Genomic DNA, 18,380 nt, shown 5'->3' with positions numbered 1-18,380 from the left:
AGCAGTCCCCTGGCTCTTTCTGCTGCTTGCTAATCTCCTTAACCAGGTTCTTTTGGTCTATTAGACTGTAGCAGATGGACCCTTTTGAGAACATATAGAATCATCTGAGACTATTCACAAATCTGGAAAACATTTATAGGACCCAAAAAACTTGCGTCACAGAGGACAGTAACTCCAGCTGACTTCCAGCCCTCAATTCCCCTTTCACCAAGTGGGTCTCCCAAAGGCCCCAGGGATTATTGTGAAGGGACGTCCTGGCTTATTTCACCCACCCTGCCAGTCTGCTTCCCCCATGCACAGCTCACCACCCAGATAGGCGCAGTTAAAGTGGCTACAGGTCTGATTATAGCTCCAGAGAGTCACCAGGCTCTGGGCTCCATCCTGGGAGAATCTGGTGACCAAGAAGACTTCATGGGGGGGAATCAACACCTCACGTTCCTTGGGAAAGACAGACAAGGCCTGGATAGGGGCCCCAAAGCAAGTCATTAGAGAGAAGAGGGTGGCATTACCGAATCTGTGGGCCACTGCCTTATCCAGGGAGCTGGAGGCAAACTGGCCTAAGCGGACAGAGTCCCCCAGCTTCTTGGGTTCAAAGCGAAGGCTGCCCACTCCTCGGAACACCACGTCCCCAGGCCCCCTGCTGCAGCCCCCATCGCCTTGAAGCAGCTGCAGGGCCTGGATCAGGTAGAAATGCAGGGCCTTGAAGGGAAAGTGCCTCATGTAGAGCTCCCGGGAGCCTCCGCCCGTCCGCACGGCCTGATTCAACTCCCAGTACAAGGTGTTAGATGAGTTGGTGTAGACCATAATGGCTATTCCATGATGGGCTTTGAAGCCGGGAGGCAAAGTGAGCCCTTGTTGCCTGTGCTCCCAGGCCGCCTGGGCTGCCTCCCAGGATTCCCGCAGCAGGGCATGGTGGGCCATTTCCTCCTTCAGCAAGGGGGCTGCCTTCTTCTCCATCTCCTCTGCACAACCCACATAGGCATCGTCAAAGGTGTCTGGAGCCAGGCCCAGGGGCAGGATGGGAACAGCCTGGGCCTGTGTAGGAAGGAAGAGAGGTGCCACAGAAAAAAGCATGAGTTCAGAGCACTGGACAGGGGTCCTGGTGACAGACCCATCCAGAAACACAGAATCTCATTTCTATCCCCAAATATCAGTGTATGCAATTTGGCAAGGGCCCAAAAAAGGCTTAAATAACACAGGCGCTGAAGTCAGACAGACACTGGCTAAAATCTTTTTTTTGAGAGAGTCTTGCTCTGTCGCCAAGGCTGGAATGCAGTGGTGAGATCTCTGCTCACTCCAGCCTCAGCCTCCCATGTTGGACTTATTCTCCCGCCTCAGCCTTCCAAGTAACTGGGATTACCTGTGCATACCACCATGCCTGGCTAATTTTTTTTTTTTTTTGAGATGAAGTCTCAGTCTGTTGCCCAGGCTGGAGTGCAATGGCACGATCTCAGCTCACTGCAACCTCCGCTTCCTGGGTTCAAGTGATTCTCCTGTCTCAGCCTCCCAAGTAGCTGGGATTACAGGCGTGTGCTACCACACCTGGCTACTTTTCTGTATATTTAGTAGAGACAGGGTTTCACATGTTGGCCAGATTAGTCTTGAACTTCTGACCTCAAGTGATCCACCAACCTCAGCCTCCTAAAGAACTGGGATTACAGGCATGAGCCACTGTGCCAGCCTAATTTTTGTATTTTTAGTAGAAATGGTGTTTCACCATTTTGGCCAGGCTGGTCTCAAACTCCTGACCTCAAGTGATCCTCCCACCTCAGCCTCCCAAAGTGCTGGGATTACAGACGTGAACCACTGGGCCTAGCCTGAAATCTTGACTTTACCACCTATTCGCTGTGAGGTCTTGGCCAAGTGTTATAACTTTTCTGAACTTGAGGATACTTCCAGCCTCACAGTTATTATGAAGAAAGCATAAAGAGCTCACTTCTGTACAACCTAAAAGGGGTCATCCTGTCATTAGAAAGGTTCCTGCAGTTGGTGGGAGGTGGGAGGTGGGACTAGATGACTGCCAAGTACGTTTCTGGTTGTAAGATCTGGCACGCAGGCGATCTGCAAATATTACACACAGCCAGTGTCCAGCTACCTAACCCTCAGCCGCATTCTCCTCAGGCTCTCTTTCCCGCTCACCCTGAAGGAGGCGCTGGCAGGTGCTCAGCCACTACACCAAATCGCTGTCAGCTCTGAGACACCTGAGTCTTCCCCTGCTCTATACCCACATTTGGGGTAGGGAAGGTGGGGAGGCCAAGCCTTGGTCAGGAGAAGCTGCCAGGACTGAAACACACAGGTAGCCCAAGGAGGCTTGCCCGGGCTGTGTCTGCGCTGGCAGATGAGAGGTGGGGAGGAGAATGTTGGAGGCATCCAGGGAGGGATGGAGGTGGGGGTTCTAGGAGACAGAATGGGAACCTGGAGCTCCCTGCACGGATGGAGGTTTCTGAGAGACAGAGAGTTAAGAGTGGAATCCTAGGGAAGAGTCCCTGGGAGAGGGTTGTGAAGAGTCAGCCCCCAGTCCACTTCCTCAAGGTCTGCCCCGCTATGTCCCCCATGGGGGCAGGAAATGGTTCCTGGAGTTACCTGCCAGAAGGCGTGGAGGCCGAGGCAGCCCAGGGCGATCAGCAGACCCGCCAGCGCCATCCCTGGGGGAGACGTGAGGGCCAGGTCCCAGGTCCGAGTGAGGGCGGGACCACCGGCGCTGGAGTCCTGGCTTCGAGGGGCTCCAGGCGCGCGGGGTCCTGGGTCCAGGATTGGGGCCCCGGCGGGGCGTGGGTGGGGTCTTGGAGTTTACGGTTCCCCCGCCCCGAGTCTTCGCTCCCAACTCGCGAAGCCCCTCCTCAGAGCCTCCCGTCCGGGGACCTTTCTGAGACGGTAAAGGCGGAGCCGCAGTTTGTCTCCGCCCGAGAGGGGAGGGCCGGGGGCCGAGGACCCACCTGCGGGTTGCGGAGGCCGCGAGCCGGAGGGAGCCCCAAGGGCTCGGGCGGGCGCTGCGCAGTCCCGGAGTCCGGCTGAAAGCGAGGTTCCCGGGGCTAACTATACCCCCGCGCGGTAACCCAACACCCCGTTCCCAGCGCCGCACGCGGGGGCGGGAGCGGGCGCGGCGGGGCGGGGCGGGGGCTGAGGCCAACTCCCCTTCCCAAGGACGGCGGGGTCTTTCTGCGGGACCCTCTGGCTGTGAGCGAGCGGGAGCGAACTTGTGAGACTGGGCCTCTCCCTCAGGTGGGCCCTACCGGGCCATCCCCTGGCCCCTAGACCACCAGGCCAGGGGGCCCCGCGGGGATCCCGCCAGTTGAGAGGTCACCCTTCGAGCACTCGTATTTGCACACAGTTTGCATATGGCCCACACCCTGGGCCAAGTGCTCCAGCATCTGAGCAGCGCCCACTCCCTCCCTGCTCTGCGCCCTCTCCCCCTTCGCCTTCAGGAGCATTCAGAACCCTTGGTCGCTGATCCACCGGGTCCAGGCTCGCCCCTCCCCCAGAGCGCTGAGAGGTGACCCGTGTTTGTAAACACTGGCCTTTCCCCCACCTCCTCTGGGCTTATCTATAAATAACCTGGCTCTGAAAGTTGGATGCCCCGTCAGAGGTCATGGGAGAAGGGGCCAGCAGAGGAACTGGTTGCTCAGGGAAGAGTTTCCTAGCAGCCTGAGCCAGGAGGAGCGGGGATGTCACCCCTCCTCCTGTCAGCGGCCAGAGGACTTGAGGACTTGAGGACTTGAGGACTTGAGAGATGCTAGAGTTACCCAAAGGACTCCATCCTGGTCTGGCTCATTAGTTTCCCCCATCCCTGTACCCTCGTCCCCTCAGATTGTCAGCCAAATAAAAAGTTTCTTCCACCTAGAATCCTGCTGTCTCCCAAAATCCCTTCTGTAGACAAACAGAAAGACAAACTGTTGGTCCAGGCTTGGAGGAGGGTGGGAAGGGAGGTGCTCCTGAGTGCTTGTTAGAAAACGGCTCCAGGACAAGTTCTTTTGCCCCCTTCTTTGAGTCTAGCCATCCCAAAGCCCTCCCAGATTCTAAAATCAGGAATCACCCTACTGTTTACCGACATGGTGAAAAACAGCATTTGCCTGCGTATCCTGCCTGCGTATCCTTCATCTCTCAGGAGGAAGCTGAGTGTTTGCAGTTGCTTCAAGAGAAGATACCACCTGGAGTTAGTGGCCTCCCAGGACAGCCCCTACCTGATCTCCCGAGACCAGATCTACGGGGATCACTGCTTTGTCCCTCTCCACCCTCTGGCTTTGAGGAATTCCTTCTCCCATGCCAGAACCCAAAATAAGGTCCCAAGAGATGGACTCAAGTCTAGTCATTGGGCAGGGATCCTAGGTGTTGGCAGAAAGTTCTCCAAGATCACCTGGCAAGTCAGGACTGGAGCTGGGACCCAGAACCAAGCCTCCTTGGTCCCAATCGCTCCTGGCACCTTAGTTAAGTCTCAGTGTTCACATGAAAGGAACAAAATCTAAGGAGATGCTCTCTGAGGCCGGGGCTCTGAAGCTTCCTCCTGTCTTCCTCCTCCCTGGCTGACCAGAGTGCAGGACCACAGCCAGTGAGGAGGCAGTTGTCCCAGCCTGGATCCCCAGTGCTTCAGTCCACCTCCTCTCTGGGATTCCCTTTTTTTTTTTTTTTTTTTTTTTGTGGGCAGAACACTGGGCAGGTCAGACTGGGAAGAGGCTGGTGTTCCTGAGTCCTGAGTGAGGAGACATCCAGAAATAGATGGGGGAGTGTCGCCTTTCTGAGCAGCTGTGTGGGGGAGGTGCAAGGGGTGGGGATTGACAACATAAAAAAAAAAACTTGTCCTCTCCTCTCCTGGTGGCCATGGTGGAGACCAGCAGCAGCTTCCCCACCCAGGACAAGGCTTAGGTAAGGAGCACACCATTCTCCTCCTGGGTGCAGGGCAGGAAACGTGGTTTTGAGGTGAAGTTTGGGAGATGAATGGTGGAATTTTAGGAGTCGTGAGAAAGTTTCCAGGAAACTTTGATGAAGAAGTTTGGGATACTTAGGAAGATTGGGGGCCATGGGAAGTGTGGGATTCCTGGGGAGAGATTTGAGGTCACATTCCCAGGAAAGGATGTTCAGCAAGGGCCTTGATGAGAAACTGACAAAAGAATCTCCTTGAGTGGGATGAGGAGGAGGACAGAAAGCCAGCTCCCTTGGGCTAGAAAAGCAATTGCTCAGCGTCCCTGGCTCCTTGAGCCCATGCCCACCCCATCCCGCCGGCTCCTGCCACATCTCCCCTGACACTGGTCACCAAGGCCAGCCACCCACCTGCTCTGAGGTGGTCTACACTGTTAGCTGTGCTAAGAAAGCTCCTCAGACTCTCAACAAACATACTGGGAGCATCCCCTGTGCCTGGCCTTGGCATACATGGTCCTTGCCATCAAGGAACTCACAGGCCAGGAGAGGAGCCAGGCACACATAAGGGCAGCACAGTGTGATAAGGACAGTGACAGAGGACAGCACAGGGTGATATGGGAGCTCAGAGAAGTCAGGGGGCTTCCTGGAGGAGGTGACCCCCAGGCTAAGTCTTGAAGAGTGGGTAGCCAGGAGAAAGGTCCCAAGGAGAGGGGCGATGTGTGCAGAGCCACAGGGAGGGGAACCGCGGAGCCCCACCTGGGACTTTGTTCTGCACTACAGAAGCCAAGCAGGAATGGTGGGTGCGGGGCTGCAGAGGGCATAGAGGGCCAGGATAAGGATGCTGGCCTCTGTCCTGAGGGTATGGAGGGATGTTTTGTTTATTTGCTTTTTTTTCCTAGATGTATTCTTTTTTTTTTTTTTTTTTTTTTTTGAGATGGAGTCTTGCTCTGTCGCCAAGCTGGAGTGCAGTGGTGCAATCTTGGCTCACTGCAACTGCCACCTCCTGGGTTCAAGCGATTCTTCTGCCTCAGCCTCCCGAGTAGCTGGGCCCACAGGCGCGTGCCACCACACCCGGCTAATTTTTTTGTATTTTTAGTAAAGATGGGGTTTCACCATGTTGGCCAGAATGGTCTCAATCTCTTGACTTCATGATCCACCTAATTCGGCCTCCCAAAGTGCTGAGATTACAGGTGTGAGCCACCTCGCCTGGCCCTTAGATGTCTTCTTATCTCTTCCCTCATAATTTTCATCTCTGCATTTTTACTCTGTATTTTGAGATATTTCTTCTAGTCAGTTTTGGAACAGAGGGCTTTTAAGCAGGTAATGAACATGACCAGAGTTGCCCTTTAAAAACATCGCTCTTCCTGGGCAGGCAGGTTAGCAGGGCTAACTTTGGAGGTGGGGAGGTCAGCAAGGAGCCAGGGACAAACCTGAGCCAGGGCGGGGGGTGGGAATGTTGAGGGGAAGGAGAAGCTAGGATGGACTCCATCTCACCCAGCATTAGATGGCAACTATGTGAATGTTTGATGAATGACTGACTGAATGGACACCCAGGTGACCACCATGGGTGACTGGGTGAATAACAGGGATGGTTTATCACGTGAGACTTGCCATGGCAAATTAACAGGAGCCACCCTGAGGTAAACTTACTAAAGAGGATTTTTCACAAGGATACCAGAGTGTCTCATGAAACCCAAGGGTCAGATGCAAAGAGCCTTTAGAAAGCCAAGGAGGAATGTGGCTCCACCTGACCTCTGGCTTCATCCATCAAGCAGCTTGCCCTCTGCCTTTCAGCCTTCTCTTTCCTCTTGCTCTGGGGACCTCATCTCTTCCCTGATTTCAATCACCTGTGACTCAGATGTCTCCTTGATTATCCATTCTACTACCTCTTGGACATTTGCTCTAGGGAGTTCACATTTCCCAAAGTGAACTCACCATTTCCCCCCAAACCCAATCATTCATTCAATACATTTTTAACTGGGACTACGATAATGAGCAAGATGGGATTTTCAAGTCTATTCTGGTATAACATCGTGCCTATAGTAACAAAAAGTTACCGTGCACTTAAACATGAGTGAAGAGGGTAGATCTCACATTAAGTGTTCTTGCTACATGAAAATCAAAAACAAAACAAAACAAAATAAAAATAAAAACAAGAGGCTGGGTACGGTGGCTTACACCTGTAATCTCAGTAGTTTGGGAGGCCGAGGCGGGCCAGTCACCTGAGGTCAGGAGTTTGAGACCAGCCTGACCAACATGGAGAAACCCTGTCTCTACTAAAAATACAAAATTAGCCAGGCATAGTGGCGCATGCCTGTAATCCCAGCTATTTGGGAGGCTGAAGCAGGAGAATCTCTTGAACCCGGGAGACGGAGGTTGCAGTGAGCTGAGATCACACCATTGCACTCCAGCTTGGGCAACAAGAGTGAAACTCCATCTCAAAAAACAAACAAACAAAAAAAAAACAAGGCTAGGTGCAGTGGCTCACACCTGTAATCCCAGCACTTTGAAAGGCCTAGGCAGGTGGATCACCTGAGGTCAGGAGTTTGAGACCAGCCTGGTCAACATGGCGAAAACCCTTCGCAACTAAATACAAATGCAAAATCAGGTCCTCTGATCTCATGTCCTCAGTCTGTCTTCATGCCTCTCCCGACCCCAAGCCTCTGATTTATCTCCTTTACTGTAGAGCAGATGCAGACAGAAACAAGGCTGTGGAGATGCAATGAGAGATACAGTTGGGTATGGTGGTGGGCACCTGTAGTACCAGCTAGTCAGGAGGCCGAGGTGGGAGAATCCCTTGAACCTGGGAGGCAGAGATTCACTGCACTCCAGCCTGGGCGACAGAGTGAGACCCTGTCTCAAAATAATAAATAAATAAATAATGAAAACAAAGGGATACACGGACACTTGGAGGTGTCAAAGCTGTTTATTACCTTGATTGTGGTAATGGTAACATGAATGTAGCTTATTTCCAAACTCACCAAATTGTATATATCAATTTTGTGCAGTTTTTTTGTATACTAATTATACTTCAATGAGGCTGAAACAAAAAAAGTTGCACAGGGCTGTGTTGGAGCAAGACACTCTGTAGTCACATAAGAATGGCGAAAGAAGATGTGCAATAAAAGAGCAGCTTCATTTTTTTAAGTCTACTCCACTTCTCCTCTGCATTTCCAGTTTAAAGGATGGAAACCTGGTTGTCATCCTTGATTTTTCCCTCTCTCACATCCCCTATAACCCGTCAGACATCAAGTCTTGTAAATTCTACCTCCTAACTCTGTGTCTATCCTCACTGCCATTCTCTTAGTCAGGTCCTCTGATTCCATGTCCTCCGTCTGCCTTCATGCCTCTCCCCGACCCCAGGCCTCTGGTCTGTCTCGTTTCCTGTAGAGCAGATACAGACAGAAACAGAGCTGTGGAGACACAATGAGAGATACAGCTGGCCCCGTGAGCTTTTGCTGCATAATCATTTTGCCATGTGCCACAAAAATCTCAGTGGCAAACACACATTTACTCCTATGCCCATGGTCTTCGGGTTGATGTTGATTGGCTCGTCTAAACTGGACTTGCTCAGGCAGCTCTGCTCAGGCTGCCCGCCTGGCTCAGGGGGGCTCTTCCTTGCTCTGGGCTGGGCTCAGGTCTGTTCCTCACCTGTTCATTCTGGGGGTCCAGACTAAAGAAGAATCTTCCAAAGAAAACGCTCTCAGTTTCCTTCCCCCAAAAGCAGACCCATAGACAAGTCCATGGGTGCAGTGAGCTTCATTGTAAAGTGATCCCAAGAGATACAAGTGAGGGAGTGGTAAAGTCAGACAGAGAAGAGAAAAGCAGCCAATAAAAAGCCTGTTACCACTGTGATCAACTAGTCCCACTGGCAACCCTAAGGGACAGGAAGTCTGACTTCCAGCCCTCATTGGTTGAAGGCTGTCCTTGGGAACATTAAATTCCCTACACTTTTGGCCTTCCCTGTGCTTGCAAAAAACAGGCTCCCAGGGCGATGGAGAATGCCTCAGACAAAGAAAAATGTGAGCCCTAGAAGTGGGAGGCTGACAACCCGGATGAGAACTATCCACTGCACCTGCATGTGGACTTGAAGATGGGCTCCGGGGATATGGGCTGAGGAATCCACAGTGTCAGGTACACTCTCTTTGCATCCATAGATCAACTCTCAGGAAGACTCTGATTGGCCTTCTTGGGTCCTGTGTCCATCCATGAACCAATCACCATGGTCAAGGCCTTAGGGCACCAGTTCTGGGGCATGTGTTGCATGTGTTCCCCTCTTGGAGTGCATAGAATGAGAAAAGCCCCAGCTGAGCCCATGACTGGAGTCTACACAGGAAAGTGAGGAACTAGTACAGTAGCTCAAGCCTCCTTGGTGGACTTCAAGAGACCACAGACAAAAGCTCAAGGTTTTGTTTTTGGTTGTTGTTTTTTTTTTTTTTTTTAATCTTGCTCTGTCACCTAGGCTGGAGTGCAATGGCACAATATCAGCTCACTGCCACCTCTGCCTCCCGGGTTCAAGCAATTCTCCTACCTCAGCCTCTGGAGAAGCTGGGATTACAGGTGAGCACTACCACACCTGGCTAATTTTTTTGTATTTGTAGTAGAGACAGGGTTTCACCATGTTGGCCAGGTTGGTCTCGAACTCCTGACCTCAAGTGATCTGCCTGCTTCAGCCTCCCAAAGTGCTGGGATTACAGGTGTGAGCCACTACGCCCAGCCTCCAGTCATTTTTTTTTTTCTGCCACATACTCTGCCCAATAGCCTTCCATCCTGGAATGGGTAAGGTCTCTCGTGCTTTACATCCCACTGTGATGCCATTTTCTTCTTCTTCTTCTTTCTTCTTCTGTTCCTGCTCCTGCTCCTGCTTCTCTGAGATGGAGTCTCGCTCCATCACCCAGGCTGGAGTGGCATAGCCCAATCTCAGCTCACTGCAACCTCCGCCTCCCAGGTTCAACTGATTTTCCTGCCTTAGCCTCCCAAGTAGCTGGGATTACAGGTGAGTGCCACCACGCCCAGCGCATTTTTTGTATTTTTAGTAGAGACAGCGTTTCACCATTTTAGCCAGGCTGGTCTCAAACTCCTGACCTCAGATGATCTACTGCCTCGGCTTCCAAAAGTGCTGGATTACAGACGTGAGCCCCCATGCTCAGACTATTTTTATTTTTTTAATGAGACTAATGAGACAAGCTGATCTCAAACTCCTGGGCTCAAGTGATCATCCTGCCTCAACCTCCCAAGTAGCTGAGATTACAGGCATACACCACCATGCCCAGCTGATGCTGTTTTTTTATATACTGTGTGCTTCCACTGGTTAGCTCCTCATTTAAATAGCACTCCTGCTACCAATTTGTTTTAGTTCGGCTCCTTTTGTTTCTTTTGTAACATGCATACATGCATCACATACTACTTGAAATTATACTTCTTTTTTTTTTTTTTTTTTTTTTGAGATGGAATCTCATTGTGTCACCAAGGCTGGAGTGCAGTGGCACAATCTCAGCTCACTGCAACCTCTGCCTCCCAGGTTCAAGCAATTCTCTGCCTCAGCCTCCCAAATAGCTGGGATTACAGGCATCTGCCACTACACCCAACTAATTTTTCTATTTTTAGTAGTGGCAAAAGTCAGACAGAGAAGAGAAAAAGAGTGGCAAAGTCAGAGAAGAGAAAAGCAGCCAATAAAAAGCCTGTTACCACTGTGATAAACTAGTCCCACTGGGGACCCTCTAAGGGCCAGGAAGTCTGACGTCTGGCCCTCATTTTAGTAGAGACAGTTTCACCATGTTGGCCAGGCTGGTCTTGAACTCCTGACCTCATGATCCACCTGCCTCAGCCTCTCAAAGTACTGGGATTATAGGCGTGAGCCACCGCACCCTGCTCAGGGAAGTGGGTTTTCATAGCTCACTGCAGCCTCAACCTCCTGGTCTCAAGCAGTCTTCCTACTTTCAGCCTGCAGAGTTGTTGGGACTACAGGTATGCACCACCACACACATATTGCCCAGGCTAGTTTCAAACTCCTGGGCTCAATTAATCCTTCAGCCTCAGTCTCCCAAAGTGCTGGGATTACAGGCTGGAGCCACCATGTCTGGCTGTAGTTGTTCATAATTATATCCTTAGTGCCTGACATGCTACAGATGCTAAAATAATAATAATTGTTGAGTAAATGAGTAAGCAGCTTTTGAGGGGGAGAAGATAATAAGCTCCATTTTGGACATGTGGAATTTAGTAAAAACTATGGCTAACCCCATTGCCCAGAGACGCTCATACCTCAAATTTAAATTGTATATTAGCAATTATAGAATCTTAGGTTTAGAGATTCATAAACTTATAGACACATAGGATCTCAGGGTCTTAGAGTCACTGAGTTATACAAACTTAGGTCTCCCAGAGCCAGAGGGGAGGATAAAGCATTTAACCTAAATGAGACTGGGGACAGAGGCATAACCACCCTGATATTTATGTAACATTTGTGTGAAGGCACATATAATCATTTTCTGAAGGGGGGTTTCAGCTTTTATCAGATTCCAAAAGATAAAGAATCATTCACTATATTAACATTTGTGTTCAGAAAGAAAACAGAGTCTGGGAGCTGTGGCTCACACCTGTAATCCCAACACTTTGGGAGGCCAAGGTGGGCAGATCCCTTGAGGTCAGGAGTTCGAGACCAGCCTGGCCAGCATGGTGAAACCCCGTCTCTACTAAGAATACAAAAATTAGCTGGGCATGATGGCAGGTGCCTGTAGTCCCAGCAACTCAGGAGGCTGAGGCAGGAGAATCGCTTGAACTCAGGAGGCAGCGGTTGCAGTGAGCTGAGATCCCACCACTGCACTCCAGCCCGGGCAACAAACTGAGACTCAGTCAGAAAGGGAAGGGGGAGGGGAGAGGAGGGGAGGGGAGGGGAGGGGAGAAGAGGGGAGGGGAGGGGAGGGGGGAAACTGCCTGTTCCATTCGAGACCCGATGCCTGGAGCCACTTGGGGCACTCCACCTGTCCCCCAACAGGGAGGGTGCAGAAGGCTTGTGGTTCCCACCACTTTCCTTGGCGAAGCCAGTACACTCTGTCCTCTCCTGCTCTTATGATCCCCTATTCCCCTAGCACCCAGGGTTTACATCTGTCCCTCCCTGGAAGCACCGAAGACTCATTCCACAAGAGGACTGCAGGGAAAGGGGGCGACCCCTGGACCTGGAGTCCTGCTAAGGCCATATCAGCTTTTAACACTCCTTGATCTGCCCCTGTCCCAACCCCACAACCCCTGTGAGGTGATACCCAGGCTTCTCACCATGGCAGTCGAGTCCCTTCATGAGTGGCCCCAGTCTTCCCAATGTTCCCACCCTGCAAGCTCTGCCAGCCTAGATGACATGTCTTTCCCTCTTCACATCCTCAGAGTTCCCACCTCCAATATCTTTGCTTTTCCCATTCCTGCTGCACAGAAGCCCTTTCCCATCCGAAATGCCAGTCTTTTCTCTCCCAGTCTCCACTTGCTGACATCTTAGTCTCCTATTTATCCTGCAAGACCCTGTTCACGTCACCTCCCCCAGTAAGTCACCCATGTTCCTTCCAGCAAGGACGGTCCTCTCTCTTCTGAACCTCCACATCTATCTTATGACAGTGCCAAGCACTAGGAGTGGCACAGACTAAGTGTTGATTCATGTTTATTAAACTATACAGATTAACAGTGCAATTTTCCAGATGAGGAAACTGAGACCCAAAGAGAGACAGCAACTGGCCCAGGGTCACCAGCATGCAGATGCCTGCCATGATGTCTCTGCTTCTTGTGTCTGTGGGCCTCATGGAAGTACTTCAGGTACGGGCATCCCCCACTGTCCCCATCCCAGCAGGGAACTGAGCCATCAGCTTCTTCTGAACCCTGGATGGAGAAAGAGAGAGAGGAAAGAATGCCTGATACTTCCCTTGGGGATCACTCATCCTAAGGGGACAGCCCCAGATGCTAGTCTTAGGGAAATTATAGCCAGAGGTTCCCAATCCCCTTCCCCTCCAGGTGTGTTTGGGGCCCTTGGTGCCTTTCTCAGTGGAGGGCAGAGCTGGATGGCAGGGGACTCATTCTCCCAGGGGCCTATCCTCTCAGTCCCTGCTGCTCCTGCCCCCTCAGGCCCAGAGTCACCCCATCACACGCCGAGACCTCTTCTCTCAAGAGATGCCGCTGGACATGGCCCTGACCTCCTTTGATGACCAGTATGCTGGCTGTGCCACCGCCATGACAGCTGCTCTCCCGGATCTCAACCACACGGAGTTCCAGGTCAACAAGGTATATGCAGACGGCTGGGCACTGGCAAGCAGCCAATGGCAGGAGCGCCAGGCCTGGGGTCCAGAGTGGAGCCTCAGCCCTACCCGTTCACCCCCGCCACCTCCAGGCTTCCGCGATGAGCATGGGGTGGCCCTCCTGGCCTACACAGCCAACAGCCCCCTGCACAAGGAGTTCAACGCAGCGGTACGTGAGGCAGGCCGCTCCCGGGCCCATTACCTTCAACACTTCTCCTTCAAGACACTGCATTTCCTGCTGACTGAGGCCCTGCAGCTGCTGGGAAGGAGGCAGCGTCCACCCCGGTGCCACCAGGTGTTCCGAGGCGTGAACGGCCTGCGCTTCCAACCAGCAGGGCCTAGGGCCACCGTGAGGCTGGGGGGCTTTGCCTCCGCTTCCCTGAAGAATGTTGCAGCCCAGAAGTTTGGTGAGGACACCTTCTTTGGCATCTGGACCTGCCTTGGGGCCCCTATCAAGGGCTACTCCTTCTTCCCTGGAGAGGAAGAGGTGCTGATCCCCCCCTTTGAGACCTTCCAAGTGATCAATGCCAGCAGACCGGCCCAGGGGCCTGCCCGCATCTACCTCCGGGCCCTGGGCAAGCACAGCACCTACAACTGCGAGTACATCAAAGGTAGGAGGGCAAGCGCTGGTCAGCACCTGTGCGGAAGGTGGGCCTTCCCCATCCACCAGGGACTTTGGCAAACCCAAGCCCCTATCTCCTGTGTCCCAGGGATACATAAATACAGCCAGTCATATCCACCAGCTCACAACCCCTTCCATCTAAGGGGAGACATAACCTTCTGAGGGGTGCACTTCCTGCCCCTGGAGGGATCTAAGCCACAGCTGGCCACTTGCCTGCTGGGAGGCTGAAGAGGGTATCCTGGCCAAGGCAGGGGTCTCTGGCCATTTGAGTGGGCGAGCTGACCTGGTCGGGCTTTTCTCCTGGTTGGAGGCTGGAAGGGAATTATTTGCCAGCCAGATTATTGACACCTAGACTGCTGTTGCCAGAATTGAGTAGGATCCCCAACCTCAGCTTCTGAGAAAAGTGCATTTATGAGATGGAAGAGGGATTCTGTGCTGCAGGGTGTGCTGGGTGGGGTGGTAGGGCCAGGAAGACAGCAGTCGGGTGCTGTGCCCCTAAGGTCCAGTTCAGGCTGTGATCAGGAAGTGGTGGACGCTCCTCCTGTCCATGCCCCCAGCACAGGCCAGAAGAGGAACCATGAGGATGGGCCCAGGTTCTTAATTTCTGAAGGGCTGTGGGCTTCACTTCCTATTTTGGACAGCATCAGGAGTGTGCATGAGTTGACAGAAGGTGATGAAGGCATGTGAAGAACACAAAGCAGGCTGCAGCGAGGCATGGAAGAAGGAGCGATGAGTGCGGCAGGGAGGCAAAGTTACAGGCCAAGGGAGCAGGAGTGCCCCAGAGTGGACCCTGGCTTTGATGGCCCACTCCCTTCTGGCCCTGCTGCTCAGGGGTTGAGGCAAACCTAGTCAAGGGAGATTCCACCACGTAAGAGCAGAATTAGGGGGAAATGCACCAACTTCTCCTAGAACAAGTCAGGGATGGACCACCAGGGTTTGGGAGTCCCTTTCCATCCTGAGAGCTCCTGAGCCTTTCATTCTTTACTGTTTCTTTTCTATAGACAAGAAGTGCAAGTCTGGGCCTTGCCGTCTGGATAATTCAGGTAAGGCCTGTAGGCACCTGTGGCACTCAGTTCAGGGATGAGCAGACTGCCCTGGGGTTGGCCCCATCACCTGGATCTTTTTATTTCACAATGGCGTGATCTCGGCTCACCGCAACCTCTGCCTCCTGGGTTCAAGTGATTCTCCTGCCTCAGCCTCCCAAGTACTTGGGATTACAGGCACATGCCACCACGTCCAGCTAATTTTTTGTATTTTTAGTAGAGACAGAGTTTCACCATGTTGATCAGGCTGGTCTTGAACTCCTGACCTCACCCGTCTCAGCCTCCCAAAGTGCTGGGATTACAGGCATGAGCCACTGTGCCTGGCCCACCTGGATCTTTTTATAAGAAAACAACCTCATAAACTGAAAAAAAAAAGTGCACTCTCTGAAGTGGCATCTTGGGGGTTGCCAGCCTCAGCCAGGGGATGTGTGTGTGGGAGAGCAGATGGTTGGGGGAGCAGAGATACCTGCTCTCCAGCCTGAGTCTGCCTGTCCCTTGCAGGAAAAAGCCAGTCATCAGGCCCCTGAGAGATTCAGGCTGCACTGAGCTGAGGGACGGAAGGGCTGCTCCCCACAAAGTCCTCCTTGGGTCCTTCTCTGCCTCCCAGTACAGAACCCAATGTCTCTGTAACTGCCCTCAGGGCTCCCTCAAACCCACCTTGGAAGGTCACGAGGCCAAGCTTTGGGTGCTGGAGGCCTGGGCTGTGGTCCAGGCTCTGCTCTTTGTCTATGACCAGCCCATTCTTTCTCTGTGCCTCAGTTTCTCCATGTGTATAAATAGCAAATTGGACCAGATGATCCCCAGCTGTGACTCTTCTCTTCCCTTGGACACTTGGTGTCTCTAGATGGGAATGGGCCATTTCCAGGGAAGAAACAGTAGCTCCTCCCCAAGCCTTGGGTGCTCCCTCTGTCCTTCAGAACTCTGTGAGTGGGCAGGAAGGACCCCCCCAGCTTCCTCGGATCCACTCCAGGTACATCATGCCATTCATCCTCACCACACCCCAATGGTACTGTCATCACCTCTGTTCTGCAGATGACAGAACCAAGGCACAAAGGTGCAAAGAGGAGACAGCAACCGACTCGTACCACCCACCTACTAAGAACTGGAGGCTAGGGAGCCTAGCTCTAGAGCCAAACTCTGAACCACCACACTAGGATGGTCCCTGTACCTCCCCAGACATCATCTCTTTTTTTTTTTTTTTTGAGTCTTGCTCTTGTGGTGCAGGCTGGAGTGCAGTGGTGCAATCTCAGCTTACTGCAACCTCCACTTCCCAGGTTCAAGTGATTCCTTCCTGAGCCTCTCGAGTAGCTGGGATTACAGGAGTGGGCCACCATGCCCGGCTAATTTTTGTAGTAGAGATAGGGTTTCGACAGGTTGGCCAGTCTGGTCTCGAACTCCTGACCTCAGGTGATCCTCTCGCCTCAGCCTCCCAAAGTGCTAGAATTACAGGCATGAGCCACAGCACCTGGCCTTCGTCTCATCTTTACTGCACAATAATCTACGGGAAGGAGGCAGAACAGGAAGCATTACCCTCCTTATATGGTCAAGTGAGACCCAGAGAGAGAAGTTACTTGCTCAAGATGACAGTGAGTTAGTGGCAGAGCCAGGACCAGAAGCCAGGTTTTCAGCCTCCAACCCAGGCATCTCTGAGTTCTGATTACCTAATTCTAGGCACTGGAAAGTTTAAGATTTCTCCTCCAAGTCCACCCCGCACCTCTCCTACCAGGGTTTGGGCAGAGGACCCAAGTTCAGCCACAGCAGATCCCACTTCGATCTTGAATCCATGTTTCAGCCCACTCTGCAGCGCCTTATTTATGCCAATAGAAGGCAGAAAGTTAGACCCAATGACCTCTGGAAGAGAAAGTGAGACTTAAATTGGTCTCCTCATCTGTCTACCTTCCTAAATTATTTAAAAAAAATTTTTTTTGAGACATGGTCTCACTCTGTCACCCAGGTTGGAGTGCAGTGGTGCTACCACAACTCACTGTAGCCTCAAACTCTTGGGCTCAAGTGATCCTCCCACCTTCAGCCTCCCAAGTAGCTTGGACTACAGATACATGTCACCACGCCAGGCTAATTTTTGTATTTTTTATAGAGAAGGGATCTCGCTATGTTGCTCAGGTTGCCTACAATTTTTTTAAGCCGGTCAAATGTAGCAGTGGGGAGACTGTACATCAGCTTGAGTGACGCTGGTGTTAGGAAGTTCTGAAAACCCACTACCATTGGACCACCCCTCCCTAAACTTGATCTTCTCCTTTGCCCGTGGCAATTTTAAGTCAGTCTGTCCAGCTCACTCTGCCAATCTCTCCACCTTGTATCTGTATGTCCCCACTTTGCTCCTGTGCCCCTAAATTCCTCTCTCTCTCCCCACCAACCCCTCTGCCCGTTTTCTCTGCAGCCATGGGGCAGAGCCCCTTCTCTGCAGTCTGGGCTCTGCTGCTACTGCTCTGGTTCCTCATGGTGAGGCCCTTTCCAGACGGTCCAGGCTTCCTTTGATGCATGAGACACCGGACAGCCTTGCCCACAACCTCTGCCCAGCCTGAGGATGTTGGCCGTGTGTGCTTTCAGTGTAACCAAGATTCCTGACAACCCCATCTGCAAGGAACTCCAGGACCTTCTCTGGTAGCTGTCAGACCTGCTGGGGGAGAAACAGGAGACAATCTGGGGACTGAACTCACCCAGGGGTCTAGGAGTGAGACTCTGAATAATGGGTTGGGGCCAGTAGGGGGATTGGGGGGGACTTCAAGACAGGCAGCAACTCACTTGGAGATAGAAAGGACTTTTGCTGATTTGGGGGTGACTGGAGAGGAAAGCACTTGGCCATGATACCTGCTGGTGTTATTCAGATGCCTCATATGTCCATCTGCAAAGCTCCCGTTCACTCCTCCAGAAAGGCTTCTCTGACCTCTCCCACTGGGCTGGGGTAGGTACCCTGCCTCTACGCTCCCATACAGAGCCCTGGATGCTTCTCTATACCACGTGTCATGTCTGTCTACCATGTCAGAGTGTAAGCTTCCTGGGGGAAGGGACTGGGTCTGAGGCACAGAGGTGGTATCAGGAAATGTGTGAATCTCAGAAAGAAAAAAATGCCTATGAGTGGCTGGTCCCTGCACTGCCCCTGCCTTGGACACTGTCAAGCTCTCAATGTCCGTGTGTGGGAATGGGGTGGACGGTGCCTAACTCCAGCACACCGAGAGCAGGAGAGACGGAAAAGAGAGCTCTCGTCCTCTGACAGCACCGCAGTCAAATCCCAGTCATTATTTTTGCCAGCACAGATGTAATTTCTGCTGTAATCATGATTTCTGAGGCTCCTTGCATCATGGCTCACGGTAGTCTTGAACTCCTGGGCTCAAGTGATCCTACCACCTCGGCCTCCCAAGTAGCTGGGACTACAGATGCGTGCCACCAGGCCTATTTTTTTTTTTTTTTAGACAGAGTTTCACTCTTGTTGCCCAAGCTAGAGTACAATGGTGCAATCTCGGCTCACTGCAACCTCCACCTCCTGGGTTCAAGCAGTTCTCCTGTCTCAGCGTTCCGAGTAGTTGGAATTACAGGCACCCGCCACCATACCTAGCTAATTTTGTATTT

The 18,380-nt window shown here is 52.2% G+C and overlaps 2 protein-coding genes across 21 annotated transcripts in view; one reads left to right on the top strand and one right to left on the bottom strand.

Moving 5' to 3' along the window:
- The window catches only part of ART5 (ADP-ribosyltransferase 5), a 44,511-nt gene extending 41,756 nt beyond the window's left edge, over nucleotides 1-2,755 (bottom strand). For 6 of the 11 annotated variants that reach the window (XR_001108131.2, XR_001108132.2, XM_012456862.3 and 3 more), the window contains exons 1-2: nucleotides 2,584-2,665; nucleotides 306-1,035 (exon numbers count right to left, since the gene is read on the bottom strand). Coding sequence is in view for 8 of the 11 variants with exons in the window: in XM_012456862.3 (XP_012312285.1) it covers nucleotides 306-1,035; nucleotides 2,584-2,643 (790 nt within the window). In the remaining 3 variants the exon portion in view is untranslated. Of the gene's footprint in view, nucleotides 1-305; nucleotides 1,036-2,583 lie in introns of all 11 variants that reach the window. The other 5 variants (XR_010338363.1, XM_064365253.1, XM_064365254.1 and 2 more) reach the window with 3 other exon arrangements.
- A 2,018-nt stretch (nucleotides 2,756-4,773) lies between these two features.
- On the top strand, nucleotides 4,774-17,767 carry ART1 (ADP-ribosyltransferase 1). 10 transcript variants are annotated; one of them, XM_064365251.1, is made up of 7 exons: nucleotides 4,817-4,860; nucleotides 8,837-8,988; nucleotides 9,803-9,850; nucleotides 12,537-12,651; nucleotides 12,958-13,738; nucleotides 14,751-14,792; nucleotides 17,191-17,767. In XM_064365251.1, exons 4-7 carry the CDS (start codon nucleotides 12,589-12,591, stop codon nucleotides 17,286-17,288), a joined length of 984 nt encoding a protein of 327 aa, XP_064221321.1. In that variant the 5' UTR covers nucleotides 4,817-4,860; nucleotides 8,837-8,988; nucleotides 9,803-9,850; nucleotides 12,537-12,588; the 3' UTR covers nucleotides 17,289-17,767. The 10 variants fall into 10 exon arrangements, with proteins under 10 accessions (XP_012312275.2, XP_012312276.2, XP_064221318.1 ...); XM_064365249.1 differs by having other exon boundaries at nucleotides 9,729-9,850; XM_064365247.1 differs by having other exon boundaries at nucleotides 9,729-9,850; nucleotides 12,516-12,651.
- The last annotated feature ends 613 nt before the right edge of the window (nucleotides 17,768-18,380 follow it).

Source organism: Aotus nancymaae, unplaced genomic scaffold, assembly GCF_030222135.1.
Source record: "Aotus nancymaae isolate 86718 unplaced genomic scaffold, 86718_ANA_hifiasm-v0.15.2.pri h1tg000059l, whole genome shotgun sequence".
Lineage (NCBI taxonomy): Eukaryota > Metazoa > Chordata > Mammalia > Primates > Aotidae > Aotus > Aotus nancymaae.
This window is presented reverse-complemented; position numbering and strand designations above follow the sequence as displayed.

What these genes read in the sequence shown, in the direction of transcription:
- ART1 (XM_012456852.3), top strand. Translation starts at nt 12,589, where the DNA reads ATGCAGATGCCTGCCATGATGTCTCTGCTTCTTGTGTCTGTGGGCCTC. An exon ending in GCCTCATGGAAGTACTTCAG is followed by an intron (nt 12,652 to 12,957) that starts GTACGGGCATCC and finishes CTGCCCCCTCAG; the next exon opens with GCCCAGAGTCACCCCATCAC. An exon ending in TTGCCGTCTGGATAATTCAG is followed by an intron (nt 14,793 to 17,190) that starts GTAAGGCCTGTA and finishes TTTTCTCTGCAG; the next exon opens with CCATGGGGCAGAGCCCCTTC.